Here is a 14,816-nt window from a genome sequence, read left to right as displayed (position 1 = left end):
AATATCTTTCCATTTATTTGTGTCATCTTCAATTTCTTTTATCAGTGTTTTATACTTGTCAGAATACAGGTCTTTCACCTCCTTGGTTAAGTTTATTCCTAGGTATTTTATTCTTTTTGGTGCAGTTGTAAATGGGCTTTTTTTTTCTTCTACTTTGTTACTAGTGTGTAGAAAGGCAACAGATTTCTGTATATTAATTGCAATCCTGCACCTTTACTAAATTTATTTATCGGTTCTAGTGCTTTTTGGTGGAATCTGTAGGGTTTTCTATATAGAGTATCATGTCATCTGAAAATAGTGACAGTTTTAATTCTTCCTTACCAATTTGGATGCCTTTTATTTCTTGTTCGATTGCTACAGCTAGGAGTTCCAGTGGTACTGTGTCGAATAAAAGTGGTTGATACTCTTGTCTTTTTCCTGATCTTAGAGGAAAAGCTCATTTTTCACCATTGAGTATGATGTTAGCTGTGGGTTTTTCGTCTATGGCCTTATTACTTTGAGGTATGTTCCCTCTAAACCTACTTGGTTGAGAGTTTTTATCATAAATGGATGCTGTGGTTTGTCAAATGTTTTTTCTGTGTCTATTGAGACGATCATACAGTTTGTATTCTTTCTCTTCATGTGAAGAATCACGTCGTTTTGCAAATATTGAACCACCTTGCATCTTTGGATTAGATCATACTTGTGGTTTTTGTGATTTTTTTAATGTATTGCTGGATTCGGTTTGCTGATATTTTGTTGAGCATTTTGGCATTTTTGTTCATCAGAGATACTGGGCTGTAGTTTTTTGTAGTGTCTTTGGTTTTGGTATCAGGGTAATGCTGGTCTTGTCAAATGAATTTAGAAGTTTTTTTCCTCTCATTTTTTAGAATAGTTTGAGAATTAGGTTTCTTTTAATAATTTTTATCACTTTGTTGACAGTCTCATTTTGTTCATACATTGTTTTACTGATTTCTTTATTTCTTTGTGATATTCTTGAGTCATTGAGCACATTTAGAAAACTTGATTTACTGTCCTTGACCAGCCATTCTGATGGGTTTTCTTAGTGATGGTCTCCATCAAATTCTTCTTTTCCCGTGAATGGGCTCTATGTCCCTGTTCCTTTGTATATTTTGTAATTGTTTGTTGAAGATTAGATATTCTGACTATTATAATGTGGCAACTTTGGAAACCAGATTCTCCCACTCCTGAGTGTTTGCTCCTCTTCGCGTATTGAGGACTTCAGCTGTCTCTGTTTTCCAAACCCGCGACGCATGTAGTCCATATTGTGTGTGGTCACCGAAGTTTCTGTTCTGTTATCTCTGGTTTGCCAGTAACCTGACCAAGATTTCCTTAAATGTCTGACTCTAAAAAGGGAAAAACAAGAAAGTATTCTTGTCCCTTTAAATATTCCCATAGCCATCTTGGGAAACGCAGCTGCCTCCTGGAGGTCCCAAAACCAGAGCAAGTGTCTGCGCCCGCCCATCAGGGGTCCATCAGATTAACCACACAACCCCAAGTTTGGAGGACAAGGTGTCTGCCCTACCACCAGCCACCTGCTCCTGGAGTGTGGGCCCCTCTCCCCACAGCTGTGGTGAGGCTGGGGAAAGGAGATCAGAGCTTCATGCGTGGTGTTCCCTTACCAAAAATCAGCAGCATCTTCCTTGCATAAATCATGTCCCTCATTGTTGCAAGTAGCTCCTTGGGTTCCAGAGTTCTAAAATACTTGATTCTGATCATTTCCCACCCCCCACTCCCCTGCCAGTTTACTAGCTGTTTTGGTGGAGAGACCACCCCTAGCTTCTTATGGCACTATTTAGTGTAACATCACTCCCTCTGGGGATTACAATTCCTATCTTCTAAGAGCCTAATTCAGATTAATACCAACTTCATTTCAGCAGTATTGAAACACTTTGCTCCTATAAATACAGTTCTGTTTCCTACCCCCTCCTTTGTGCTCCGTTGTTGTACGAACACATTACATCTTCGTACGCTCTACGCCTATCAACATCAATTTATAATGATCACTTTATTTTTCCAACTCCTAGGAGAAGAGAGTTACAAATGGAAACTGTTTCTGTGCTGTACGTTGTATTTATTTATCTAGTTCCTTCCCTGGTGCTCTTTGATTCTTCCCATGGATTTGCCTCACTCTTGAGTGCCCTTTGCTCTCAGCCTGAAGGACCCCCTCTAGTATTACTCATGGGGCAGGTCTGCTACTGAAAAGTTCTGTTTTTTGGGGGGGGGGGGATTTGTTTTTAACCTGGGAATGTGCTAATTTCTCCCTCATTTTGAACAATAATTTTGCGGATATTCAATTCTTGGTTGAGTCTTTGCCCTTTCAGTGCTTTTCTTTTTTTTTTTTTTTTTAAATGATTGTTTTTGAGAGAGTGCGAGTGGGGGTAGAGACAGACAGACACACACGCAGAATCTGAAACGGGCTCAGGCTCTGAGCTGTCAGTACAGAGCCCAACGCAGAGCTCGAACCCACGGACCACGAGATCATGACCTGAGCCGAAGCTGGACACTTAACCGACCGAGCCACCCAGGCACCCCTGCATGTCTCTTTTTTTTATTGACAACTGGACGTAACATAATAAGGCACTTCTGACTTCTCCCCTCCCCTCCAGTGTTTGTTGTTATTGTTACTGCTTTTGTTTGGTGACTTTCCTGAACTAATTCTTTAAAGTCTGTATGCTGTCATGTGTGGCCACTGACATCTGCTCACTTAGCTTAGCGATCCAGCTAATGATTGGACAGATTTTCTTTGATGCCTGGAACCAGTAAGTTTCTCAGCCTTTGCTGAGGGCCTTTGGTGCGTTGGCTCATTTCTTCAGTACTCAGCCAGGCAGCATATATTTCTCTCTGCTTTTCTAGAGCCTCAAGGTGAGCAGTGGGTGACAGCTTAGGGCCTTCTTGGGTTTACCCTGGGCGTGCACACAGCCCTGCATTGCATGGAGTTTTAGGTCCCAGGAATATGTTGAAGGTTTGTTGAGTCCTCCATAGACACCTCATTCCCTAGTTTCCCCTTTTACGCTTTTGGTTCGCTTGTTGTTTGCCCCAGCTATTATCACTCCCCTAGGCAGCTGTGATGTTCACAAGTGCTGCCGGTTGGTTTCAGTAAGTGCTCCCTGGAAAAAGCTCATTCATACTGGGTGAGTCCTGAGGTCACATAGAGACTGCTTGAGCCCGTGAGATTTTGCTTTTGCGGGGGAACTGCCAGACAGGTCAGATAATGACATCTGTGAATGGGGCTTTGGAGGAGCTCCAGTCTCATTTGGCCCTGTTCACACAGGCCCCTGGGCCGTTGGTCTGCAGAGTGATTGCAGGCTGTTGGTTTTCAAGGCTACAGGGCTGGGGGCACTGGGGCAAGATAAAGTTCCGTGGACTTGGCTGTTGTTACTGGGATTCACTGTTTTTCTTGGATAAATACTCCATGGATTGTTGCAAAGTAGTTAATTTCCAGAGTTCTGAAAAGGCTGATTTTGCCCATTTTTGCCCAGTGTTCTCGTTCCTTTTGTGGAAGAGTTATTTCAGAGGTTCTTACAGCACATTCCTGCTGACATCACTTCTCTTCCTGGTCACTTCTTTTTTTTTTTTTAATTTTTTTTTTTTTTTCAACGTTTATTTATTTTTGGGACAGAGAGAGACAGAGCATGAACGGGGGAGGGGCAGAGAGAGAGGGAGACACAGAATCGGAAACAGGCTCCAGGCTCTGAGCCATCAGCCCAGAGCCTGACGCGGGGCTCGAACTCACGGACCGTGAGATCGTGACCTGGCTGAAGTCGGATGCTTAACCGACTGCGTCACCCAGGCGCCCCTCTTCCTGGTTACTTCTAATTCCCTCTAAACTAGTCCTCCCGTAATCAGCTTGGTTACATACCCCACTGCGGAAATGCATGCCGGCTAGATGGCTCTCACTATTCAGTATCTTAATATCTGTGTGGCATGTCAGCACTTTTATACTCTATCATTTCATCATAAATATAAGAAGCACTGGTGAGATGGATACTTATTAGTCCTGATTAAATTTTTTTTTTCAGAATTGCTTATTAGAATTTTATAGTATTTTACACTAGCTTATTATTTAATCTCTAATGCTGATTGACTGTTGTGTCATGTTAAATTAAGTCCTATGGTTAGACGTTAGCCCCAAAACAATCAAGAGCCCCTCTGGTAAAGCAAACAAAAACGACTCCAGGTGAGTAGTAAGCCATACAGAATTTCAGACTGCTTGCTTTGCCTTGCTGCCACTTCTTGATAAGGTTAAATGAAATTGATGCTATTTACATTTTAGGTTATCACAAACTGCTGACTAAGAGTGTGGCTGAGACTCCAGTACATAAGCAAGTCTCCAGAAGGCTTCTTCATAGACAAATCAAGGGCAGGTGAGTAACATCCTTGCCTAGCTACTTTGTGTAGTCACACAGCCTTGCTAATGACCTTGTGGGCCACTGTCCACCTTCTCGGAGCCCCTGTGACTGATGCCTTAACTGTCTTACTACTAAAGAGTATTCAGCATTCTGTAAATTCTGAGGGCTAGAGAATCATACAGAATGCACTCTTTTGCGTCACCTCTTTCACTTGGCATAATTATTTTGAGATTGGTCCATGGTGTTGTATGTATCCATATTTCTTCCTTTTTGGGGTGGTGAGGGGTTGCTGAGAAGCAGTCCATCAAATGGGTATTCCACATTTATAAACTTTTTTTTTTTAATTAAAAAAAATTTTTTTTAACTTGTTTTATTTTTTTTTAAATTTACATCCAAATTAGCATATAGTGCAACAGTGATTTCAGGAGTAGATTCCTTAGTGCCCCTTCCCCATTTAGCCCATCCCCCCCTCCCAGGACCCCTCCAGTAACCCTCAGTTTGTTCTCCATATTTAAGAGTCTCTTATGTTTTGTCCCCCTCCCTGTTTTTATGTTATTTTTGTTTCCCTTCCCTTATGTTCATGTTTTGTCTCTTAAAGTCCTCATAAGAGTGAAGTCATATGACACTTGTCTTTCTCTGACTAATGTCACTTAGCATAATACCCTCCAGTTCCATTCACGTAGTTGCAAATGGCAAGATTTCATTCTTTTTGATTGCCGAGTAATACTCCATTGTACATATATACCACATCTTTATTCATTTGTCCATCGATGGACATTTGGGCTCTTTCCATACTTTGGCTATTGTTGATAGTGCTACTATAAACACGGGGGTGCATGTGTCCCTTCAAAAGAGCACACCTGTATCCCTTGGATAAATGCCTAGTAGTGCAATTGCTGGGTTGTAGGGTAGTTCTATTTTTAGTTTTTTGGGAACCTCCATACTGTTTTCCAGAGTGGCTGCACCAGCTTGCATTTTCATTATAAACTTTAAAAAAATTTTTTTCAGAGAGCGTGTATGCATGTGCTCACACATGGGGGAGGAGCAGAAGAAGGAGGGAGAAAACCCAAGCAAGCTCTGCGCTCAGCCACCCACACAGGGCTTGATCCCAAGATCCTGGGATCACGCCCTGAGCCAAAGTCAAGAGTCTGGTGCTCAGCTGACTGAGCCACCCAGTCCTCCCCTGCACAATTTTAAAAACCATTCTTCATGGCATCTGGGTGGCTCAGTCATTTAACTGTCTGATTTCTTGATTTTGGCTCAGGTCAGGACCTCATGGTTGTGAGATCAAGCCCCATGTTGGGCTGTGCGCTAAGTGCAAAGCCTGCTTAAAGATTCTCTTGGAGCGTCTGGGTGGCTCAGTCACTTAGGCAACTGACTCTTGGTTTCGGCTGAGCTCATGATCTCACGGAGCCACATCAGGCTCCGTGCCACCTGCTTGGGATTCTCTCTCTCTCTGTGCCTCTCCCTTGTGCACATGCTCTCTCTCAAAATAAACATTTTTAAAAACCTTCAAAAAAATTCGCTCCCTCTCAGCTCCTCCCCTCACATGCTCACACTTTGTCTCTAAAAATAAAAAACTTAAAAAAAAAAAAACAAAAAAACCCACACGGGGCACCTGGGTGGCTCAGTTGGTTAAGCTTCTGATGTTGGCTCAGGTCATGATCTTGTGGTTCATGAGTTCAAGCCTCATATCCGGCTCTCTGCTGTAAGCACAGAGCCTGCTTCTGATCCTCTGTCTCCCTCTCTCTGCCCCTCCCCTGCTTTCTGTCTCAAAAATTAAAAAACAAAAATGCAAAAGCATTTGTCATTACATGGAGGGGGTCATCGTCACTGCTGGGCCAGGCTGCAAGTTTAGGATCTCGGCTCAGGCTATGTGTGTGGTGGGCCACAGTTTTCCATGGTAGTTAGTGTCTGAAAGTTTGTCGTGCTAAGCTGCCCCTTTCCTGGTTCTTTGGCTAGAGAAAGCTGACTTTTCTTAGGGCAGTTTTGGTACCTGTTGACATATTTAGGTTGTCTATTTCCCCAGCACCCAGTCCAGGATCCAGGAAGCAAAAAGGGAACTCTCTGGGAGCTCACTGCCCTGTCTCTCTTTGGGTCCTGTGATCCCCAGCCACCTGGCTCTTCTTGTCACTGTTTAATCTGTAGTTCATTTTAATATAACATCCAGGGTTTTTAGCTGAACTTAACAGGAAAAATAGGAAGGTTTCATCTTGACATTATTTGTGTACAGATTTTACATACTTGTGCAAGTTATCTACAGGATAAATTGCAAGGAGAGAAATGGGTGGGTTAGAAGGCATGCATATTTTTAATTAATTTTTATGTTGTAAAACCACTTTCCAAAAAAGTGTTCTAACCATTTTACTTGCAACAGTAAAGTATATGAGAGTGCTTGCCAACACTGGTACTCTTAAGCCCTGTGGTCTCTGTTGCTTTGTGAGGCTTACGGTGCATGAACCATGAGTGATACTAAATAATCCCTATGCTTGTTATTCGTTAAGGTCCTCGGAGCCTGGTCCTGATGTTGACATAGTCGAAGAGTCCCCAGAAAAAGGAGCAGACGGTATTACCTATGTTTGTTTTGTGCTGTTTTCTCTAGTTTCTTGGAAAACCCTCTATTTGTGGTGTTCTTCAGCATGTCCTAAGATATTGTGCAGACACTATGACAGCTCTGGGCCTGCAGTGTAGATCAGTAAATGTTTATTAGTAAATGGTCTTTTACACAGAATTTCCTGAGGGAATTTCTGGAGAAACCTTTTTACACAGTAGGAACAGAGGTCAGGGTACGGGCTAACATGGGGTGATACAAAGTGCCGTGGCTTCTTTTTAAAGTACATGTAATTCAGGGGTTGCCAAAAGCAAACATTTTGTTTTTTCCAAAAACAAAGTCATGTTTTTAATGACTCAAGTAATTTGTTTATTGTAGAAAAATCAGAAAAGTAAAACAAAAAATAGAGAAGTTAAAAAAAAAATTTTTTTTTTAACATTTATTTATTTTTGAGACAGAGAGACAGAGCATGAACAGGGGAGGGTCAGAGAGAGAGGGAGACACAGAATCCGAAACAGGCTCCAGGCTCTGAGCTGTCAGCACAGAGCCCAATGCGGGGCTCGAACTCACAAGCCACGAGATCATGACCTGAGCTGAAGCCGGACGCTTAACTGACTGAGCCACCCAGGCGCCCCAAGAAGCCAAATTTTTAATAATTGCTTGGTAATCCCACAACTCAGAAATACTTAACATTTTAGCTTCATTGATACTCTTACAGGTGTCGTTTCTACACAAATGTATGTATCATAAACATGAAAACTGCAATTTTTAAATTTAAAAAATTTTTTGCAAAAGTCACACTATATAAACCCTTTTTTCACCCAGTATCATGGTTAAAAGGGTGGCAGTTTGAGATTTCCAAAGGTCACAGTCTGGTAGGTCAGTGGTTTTTCTGAACTTTGTTGGAGCCATATGTCCTACCCCTTGTAACTTTGTTACACTTCAGAAGTCTCAAGGTCAGTAATTTGTGACAGTCCATTTTGTATGTGGTATAACATAAATTTTACCCATTTCATACACAGGCAAATGTAAAAAGCTTGTGTTTCTCCCTGGTTACTAACTGTGATTCTGGTTTTGTAGAAATAAGCTTGAGACGAAGTCCTCGAATCAAGCAGTTGTCACTCAGCAGGACAAATTCTGGTTCCTTCTATTCTGTGTCTCAGCCCAAGTCTCGAAGTGTGCAAAGAGTTCACTCATTCCAGCAAGACAAATCAGGTAACTTGCTTGCCCACCGCCTAGTTGTGTGCCTACTTGGCGGGAAGTATTTTTGGGAAAAGAAGTATAAAACTTGGCATTTTCTTTCTTGATATTGGAGCGGTAGAACAGGCACATTCAGTAGAGGTTTAGAGTGATGGACGATCCATGACATTCACTAACAGTGTCCTTCCTTTGGATTCCTACAGCTGGTCATTCATACTATCCTTTTGGTAATTTATTCACTCAACAGGTAAATTACCTGTTATTTCCACCATGTGTTCACATTCTACACTCGGGTCCTAGGTGGAAGGGGATACCTGTTTGTCCTTCATTCTTTCATCCATCATTAGTTTGGATCATCAGATAATGTGTTTTTATATTTACAAATTAAATTGTTTTACTTGCCTCACATAAGGGCTGAGGTAACTATGCAATCTTATTAAAAGTCCAGATGGCAGCAATAATTGGGGTTGCTGGCGTAATTAGGTGGGATCCCCCACTCCCAGTAGCTCGAAAAAAATTGTTTTCTTGTATGGACTGGCTGTTCTGTTAGTATTGGGAGGGCAGGAGTTGAGAAAGAATTACTGTTTTTGACTTGCAGACCAAAGAGAAAAATCTCCAAACCGAAGTATTCGTTCTCCCAAGAGCCTGCTTTTTGGGGCATTGCATGAGATGGTCAGTCCTTCTGAGAAGGGTTCAGCTCGACTTCAGAGGACTTCAAGAAGCACTTTGGGTTCTGAGATACCTACAGCTTATCAGGTATAACATTTCTATAATGTTTAAAATAGTGTGGTTTTGTGGGGGGAAACAAACATGGCCCAAAAAACCCACTGAGACCATTAGGGACGAGAAAGCAGGTGATCTGTAGATGTTAATACGTATTTGGGGGTGGTTGGGTTGATCGAGATGAATGGTTATTGGGTATATAGGGATGTAAGGCAGCAGTTTGGCTGAGGCCAAGGTGGTAGGAGAAAACAGAAATGATCTCATCTAGTCTCTTGGTTTCGTCCACCATTTTTATCATACACCACGAATAGATCTTCCTGAAATGTACAGGCATCATTCATCTGTTGCCCTTATACTACCCACCCAATCCAGTCATCCACGTGAGAAGCCGAATCACTCCCAGACATAGCCATTTATACCCATTCCCTTTTCTCCATCCCTGCAGTTCTGCCCTATTCCAGTTCTGCCTGGAACATTTCAACTGCCTTTTCCCTCTTCCCTCTCAAGTCCATCCTGCCCCCAGAGGCCAGAGTGAGCCTTCTTTTTTTTTTTTTTACATTTATTTATTTTTGAGAGAGCACAGTGGGGGGAGGGGCAGAGAGAGAGGGAGACACAGGATCCGAAGCAGGCTCCAGGCTCTGAGCTGTCAGCACAGAGCCCAACGCGGGGCTTGAACCCACAAACCGGGAGATCATGACCTGAGCCGAAGTTGGATGCTTAACTGACTGAGCCACCCAGGCACCCCCTGGAGTGAGCTTTCTGACTGCATCACTTTGCTTAAAGCTCTAGAGACCTGTTGTTAAACAGGGTTTTCTGAAAATGGAATCCTTATGTTAAAAAATAATTTTTATTTGGAAACCCAATAAACTGCTTAGAGTTTGTGGGAGGACACACAGCTATGGAGATGGGTTTGAAGACCACAGATTTACGGAACCAGGTTCAGTCCTCTCCAGATGGGCATGGGCCTCTATCGGCTGGCTCTGGCCCCCACTCTCCCTCTGCTCTGTCCTCCACCTTTCCGGTGACGTCAGGCTGCACGTAGGTCTGCATGCAGCTGCTGGTTTTCATTTTAGGCAGAGAAAATGATAGAGCAAAGGCACCAGGGGCACCTGGGTGGCTCAGTTGGTTAAGCGTCCGACTTCGACTCAGGTCATGATCTCACGGTTTGTGAGTTCGAGCCCCGGGTCGGGCTCTGTGCAGACAGCTCAGAGCCTGCTTCCGATTCTGTGTCTCCCTCTCTCTGCCCCTCCCCTGCTCACACTCTGTCTCTCAATAATAAATAAACGTTAAAATTTTTTTTTTTCTTTTAAAGGCACCAAAATTACCTCTTCCCCGCTTTCCCACCTTTTACATTTACCTGCTGATACCCATTCTTAATGACCTAACTCACTGTTCCTGTCTCCCCTTCAGGCTAGCTGGGTTAGACAGTCCTCTCTTGTGCTGCCAACACGTGTTGTCCCACGCACATCCCTGTCGCTGCGCTGGTGACACTGTTACCATCTTTCTGTACCCCATTCAACGTGAAATACCCACTAGACCAGGATTTCCTTGAGATGATCACGATGGGTGTCTGACCTGCTTTACCTCTTGGAGTGTTTAACTGCCTTTTGCCAGAAGGAAGGGAGATTTTTTGCTGGGGAGTGTCGTTCCTGAGACGTCGTCTTTGTTGCTGGACCTTATGTATCCATATATTCCATACTGCATCCCCCCCCCACGGCCTGGCACATGACAGGTGTGTAGCAAGCACATGTTGAAGGCAGGTGAACAGCAGCTGATGTGACACCTAGAAGCTACTTCAGGAAGGGAGCAGGAGCAGTGCGGTGGAAGAGACCGTGGCAGTAGTGGAGTGATCCACCATTGAAGGCGAAGCGTGTTTTAGCTGTAGTATGCATCTGAAGAAAATTCTTGGTCTTAGGACCAAGATCAGATTTGGTGCTTAGTGCTAGGAAAAGAAAAGTGCGCATGATGTTTTGGAAGTTGAAACGTGCCACTGTCTGAAATCCAGGTTAAGGATTTCCCATGTGCCTTTCTGATCGTCTTAGAGGTGACTCAGATGCTCTGTAGAGCATATGGGTGATGACATTCAGGCACTGAAATGAGCATTTCTTTACAGACTCCCAAGAAGAGTAACCGGAAATCTCCAAGCTCTTCTAAAGCGACGCCGAGACGGTTCCCTCGTATGCCACGAACTCCACTGCGCACCCCTGAAAGGTGGCAGAAACCCCCTACCGAAGTGACCCCTGCGAAACAGGCCATGGTTGAGGAGTCCTTAAAAGACTCCTCACAGGACTGGGGCTCACCATCTCAACCAAAAGTCACTCCTCAGAAAGGCTGCTCCCTGGCTAAAGGAGGAACCTCTCCTCTTGAAAAGAAGATCCCAAGAACCCCCGGAAGGCCAGGTGGTCAGCCAGCTGGATTTCTGCGGAATTCTACTTGGCCACTCTCGGTGACCTCCAGTCCAGAAAGCACCCCCTGCCCCGCAGCCCCCAACGGGACCGCAGGTCTGAGTCCTGCCGGGTCCTCTCCGCGAGCGGCAGCCTCGGGGGTGCGGGGAGAGACGCCTCCGGACCAAGAGCACCACCGTCCCTGTGGCCCCGGGGCCTCCCAGGCAGGGGAGGTAGCACAAAAAGGAAAGGAGAAAGCCGCCTCCGGGAGCCCGGGGATGACAAGTCTGGTGCCTCCCCCATCTCCTCCTCCAGAGAAGCCTTTCACCTTTCCCTCAGGCAAGGTTTCCAAGAAGAGTCCATTTCGGAAATTTTCGACGAACTCTCCTTGCCCCGGAGAAATGGACTGGAGAGAGCCCTGGAAAGCCCCCAATGTAGCCTCACCTCTCTCCTGTCCTGCTCCCTCAACGCCTCCCAGAATCCTGCAGAATGCCCAGTCTGACCCCGCACCCCCTCTGCCCCCTTCTAAAACTGGAAAAAGGTGCAGAGAGCCCTCGGATCTTGCAAGCAGCTTCCTGGAGCACCAGCCTAGTGCCTCTGCTGCTCCTAGAGAGGCCCCAGCTGACAACCCAGCTGCCAGCACAGATGCCGGAAAGGACCAGAAGGAAGTGAGCCTCTCTCTTCAGTCTTCCCCTGAAAGACACAGCTACCCTGGGCTTGGATTCAGGAGGGACTGGCGTCTGTCCTCTCCTCTGCTGATGGCGAGTGACACAGAGTATCTCCCTCTCCTGGACGAAGCGCAGCTTGACGGCAGTGATGGCTTGAAAAGTGATGTGGCACCAATCGGAGAGGAGAGGCAGTCAAGGATGATGGTTGCCAAGGAGAAGTCTTCTCCGTCGAGCCCTGGGGTTCTTCCATCCCCTCGTTCCTGCGGGCCTGGTTCTCCCCCGACACCTTCCTACGACCTGCGCTGCACTGCAGACAGAAGGCAGCGCCAGGCCGCCGCGCAGCTGGAGGATCGGCAGGCGTCAGCTCGGCTTCCAGAAGCCCCCGCCAGCCCGCAGACCTACGAGGTAGAGCTGGAGATGCGAGCTTCTGGCCTGCCCAAGCTTCGCATCAGAAAGATCGACCCCGGCTGTCTGTGCGAAGCTGAGTCCCTGCGAAGGGCGGGGAGCTCCCGGGGCGACGAGAGCTCCCTCCCTGGTGTTGGCCTGCCCCGGGCTGGCAGGTCCTCAGGAAGACCCGAAGCCACCTACGTGTCTCCCCCCTGCCTCCGCCCCTCACACAGCACCCCTGGCAAGAGCGGCGGACAGATGTACATCTGCCAGTCCTGTACCCCCACCCGCGGCCCCTCTAGCACCCCGTCTCCGTTTCAGACAGATGGCAGTGTTCCTTGGACCCCGTCTCCCAAGCACAGCGGGAAGACCACTCCGGACGCCATCAGAGACTGGCCCCGCAGGAAGCGAGCAGTGGGCAGCAGCTCTGCTGCGAGGAGCGAGGTCAGCACTGACCTCCCTGCAGGGGTGTCCCTACTCGAGCCGGAGAGGAGGGAGCGAGGCCCCGAGCTCGGCATCAGAACTCCCCTCTTGGGGGATTTTGAGCTCGAGGGGGTGTGCCAGCTGCCCGACCATTCGCCTCCCGGGGACAGTGTGCCGAAGGCCGAGGAAGCCTGCTCCTGGGGACAGTTTGGGCTGGGTTCCAGGAAGAGGCTCCTTCCTGCTGAGGAGGAAATGGAGTGTCAAGCAAAAAGAGCGTGTGACGGGCAGAGAGGAGACCCAGAACTCAGCATGAGCGAGGAGCGGTCTCCGGGCGCGAGCGTGCTGTATCTGCCCTCCACGGGGGACGACGAGGTGTTCGTCTCAGGTGAGGCTGCCGCCGTGGGTTTTGGGGGTTGGGGGGAGCGCCTCAGAGCTGCTCCTTGAAGAGACCCGGGCCCCGTGGCATGGGGTACCACGGAGCCGTGCTCACCCTGCGTCTCTGTAGGTTCCACGCCTTCTCCCGGCTGTGCTGTGCGGAGTGGTGTCTCTGCCAGCGGGCTGCAGGCCCTGACCCAGTCTCCACTGCTGTTCCAGGGGAGAAGGCCTTCCTCTCGGTGGAACGATGCCAGAGGTAATTGTTCACGGAAGGTCCTGAGGAGTGACTGCTGGGTGCCTCCCTGGGGTCAGCTCGGGGCTGCCAGGCCGTCTGGGGGAGGAATTCTAGGGAAGGCCGGGGTCTGGGACAGAGGACCGTCACTGCAGGGTCCCGTGCTCTTCCCAAAGAATCTCCGCATTAGAACCCCATGGTGTAGTTCCTGCTGGGTTTTCTTCAGCTTCTTGAAACTGTGACAGATGTGGACATCCCACATCCTGTGTGGCGGGAGTGTGTGGAGGAGAGGGGTGGGCGGCATGCTGGCAGCTTTCCCACAGCGGGTTCCACGCTTCTGTACTGGAAGCTTCTGTACTGTGGTAGATGGAGGACTGGCTGTCGTGCTCAGACTCGAGGCTTCCCTTTCCTCCACCCCGTGGCTTGTGTCTGCTGAGTGCATGGGTTAGAAAGGTCTCCTGGAACTAAAGGGGAATGCAGGAGTGGGGGGCCTTTGGTGGTTCCTCTCCCTTGACACTTAGACAGAAATCACGTGAAACAGCATAAACCCCACCATCTGAGCCAAAAAGAATGTACAAACCCAGCTGAGGGAGTTCAAACTGCAGTACTTAGCTTTTTCCATTTACTGCCGTCCAGTGCTGACGGGTGGGGGGCGCTCACACAGCCCGAGAACCTGCAGGCAGTGCTGGTGTCAGTCTGTCTTCGGGTGTAGCCTCTCCAGTTCAAGCCCGTTTTCTGTCCTCAGTGACTTCCTGCCCACTAAGTCTTTCTGCCTTTTTCTAGATGAGGATATGGATGTTTTCCCGGCCACGGCAGAAGACTCTCCTTTCAGCCGAGCCTTCTCCAGGAGACGCCCCATCAGCAGAACTTACACACGGAAGAAGCTAATTAGCTAGTGAGGCTGGAACCGGTCGGGGGACTTAAAACTTCAAACACTACGGAGCGTGGCCGGAGCCACCGTGTCCCCAGCACAGAAGACGTGTTCTGAGCAGTCTTCTCCGGGTTGGAAGTTCCAGGCTGCTCTCTGTCCCACGTAACCCTGGGCTTGCTGCACAGAAACAGGAATCGCCAGGGCTCAGTGGAGCCAAGGGAGTTCAAAAGAGGAAGCTGCGGTCAGCCCGGTCCCCATGCCTCTTTGTTGTCAGCTGTCATTCTTTACTCCCTCCCCGGGAATCCAGCCCTACCCCTCCGTAGGGAGGTGGTGTCACTGGGGCTGGGAGTCAGGAAGCAGGCAGGAACTGTAAGACCAGGCGCTCATTCCAGCCCTGCCCTCCGAGAGACCAAGGCAAGTCAGTTGACACCCCCCCCCCCCCACCAGCCCCTTTGTGGGTTCTTTATGAAGCTGCCGTTAGGCTGGGACCCGGAGATCCCGCAGGGCTCACGAACTAAAGCACCACACACAAAGCTGAAGGCGGTGGCAGACAGAATAAATTTCTTGCCTTCCCCGTATAATAATAAAGTCCTCTCTTGCTACTCACTGCATTTCTGCTTACTCACCAGGGCCGAGGTCTGGTGGTTCCT

At 47.6% G+C, this 14,816-nt stretch overlaps 1 protein-coding gene across 2 annotated transcripts in view; it reads left to right on the top strand.

The window, feature by feature from the left end:
- The window catches only part of TICRR (TOPBP1 interacting checkpoint and replication regulator), a 48,977-nt gene extending 34,209 nt beyond the window's left edge, over positions 1-14,768 (top strand). For both annotated transcript variants that reach the window (XM_045452365.1, XM_045452366.1), the window contains exons 16-22: positions 4,277-4,367; positions 6,857-6,918; positions 7,984-8,118; positions 8,702-8,859; positions 10,940-13,073; positions 13,194-13,319; positions 14,079-14,768. In XM_045452365.1, coding sequence (XP_045308321.1) covers positions 4,277-4,367; positions 6,857-6,918; positions 7,984-8,118; positions 8,702-8,859; positions 10,940-13,073; positions 13,194-13,319; positions 14,079-14,191 — 2,819 coding nt within the window. In that variant the 3' untranslated portion in view covers positions 14,192-14,768. The remainder of the gene's footprint in view (positions 1-4,276; positions 4,368-6,856; positions 6,919-7,983; positions 8,119-8,701; positions 8,860-10,939; positions 13,074-13,193; positions 13,320-14,078) is intronic.
- The last annotated feature ends 48 nt before the right edge of the window (positions 14,769-14,816 follow it).

This window comes from Leopardus geoffroyi, chromosome B3 (assembly GCF_018350155.1).
Source record: "Leopardus geoffroyi isolate Oge1 chromosome B3, O.geoffroyi_Oge1_pat1.0, whole genome shotgun sequence".
NCBI lineage: Eukaryota > Metazoa > Chordata > Mammalia > Carnivora > Felidae > Leopardus > Leopardus geoffroyi.
Note: the sequence above shows the minus strand (reverse complement) of the source record. Positions and strands in the feature narration are given on the sequence as shown.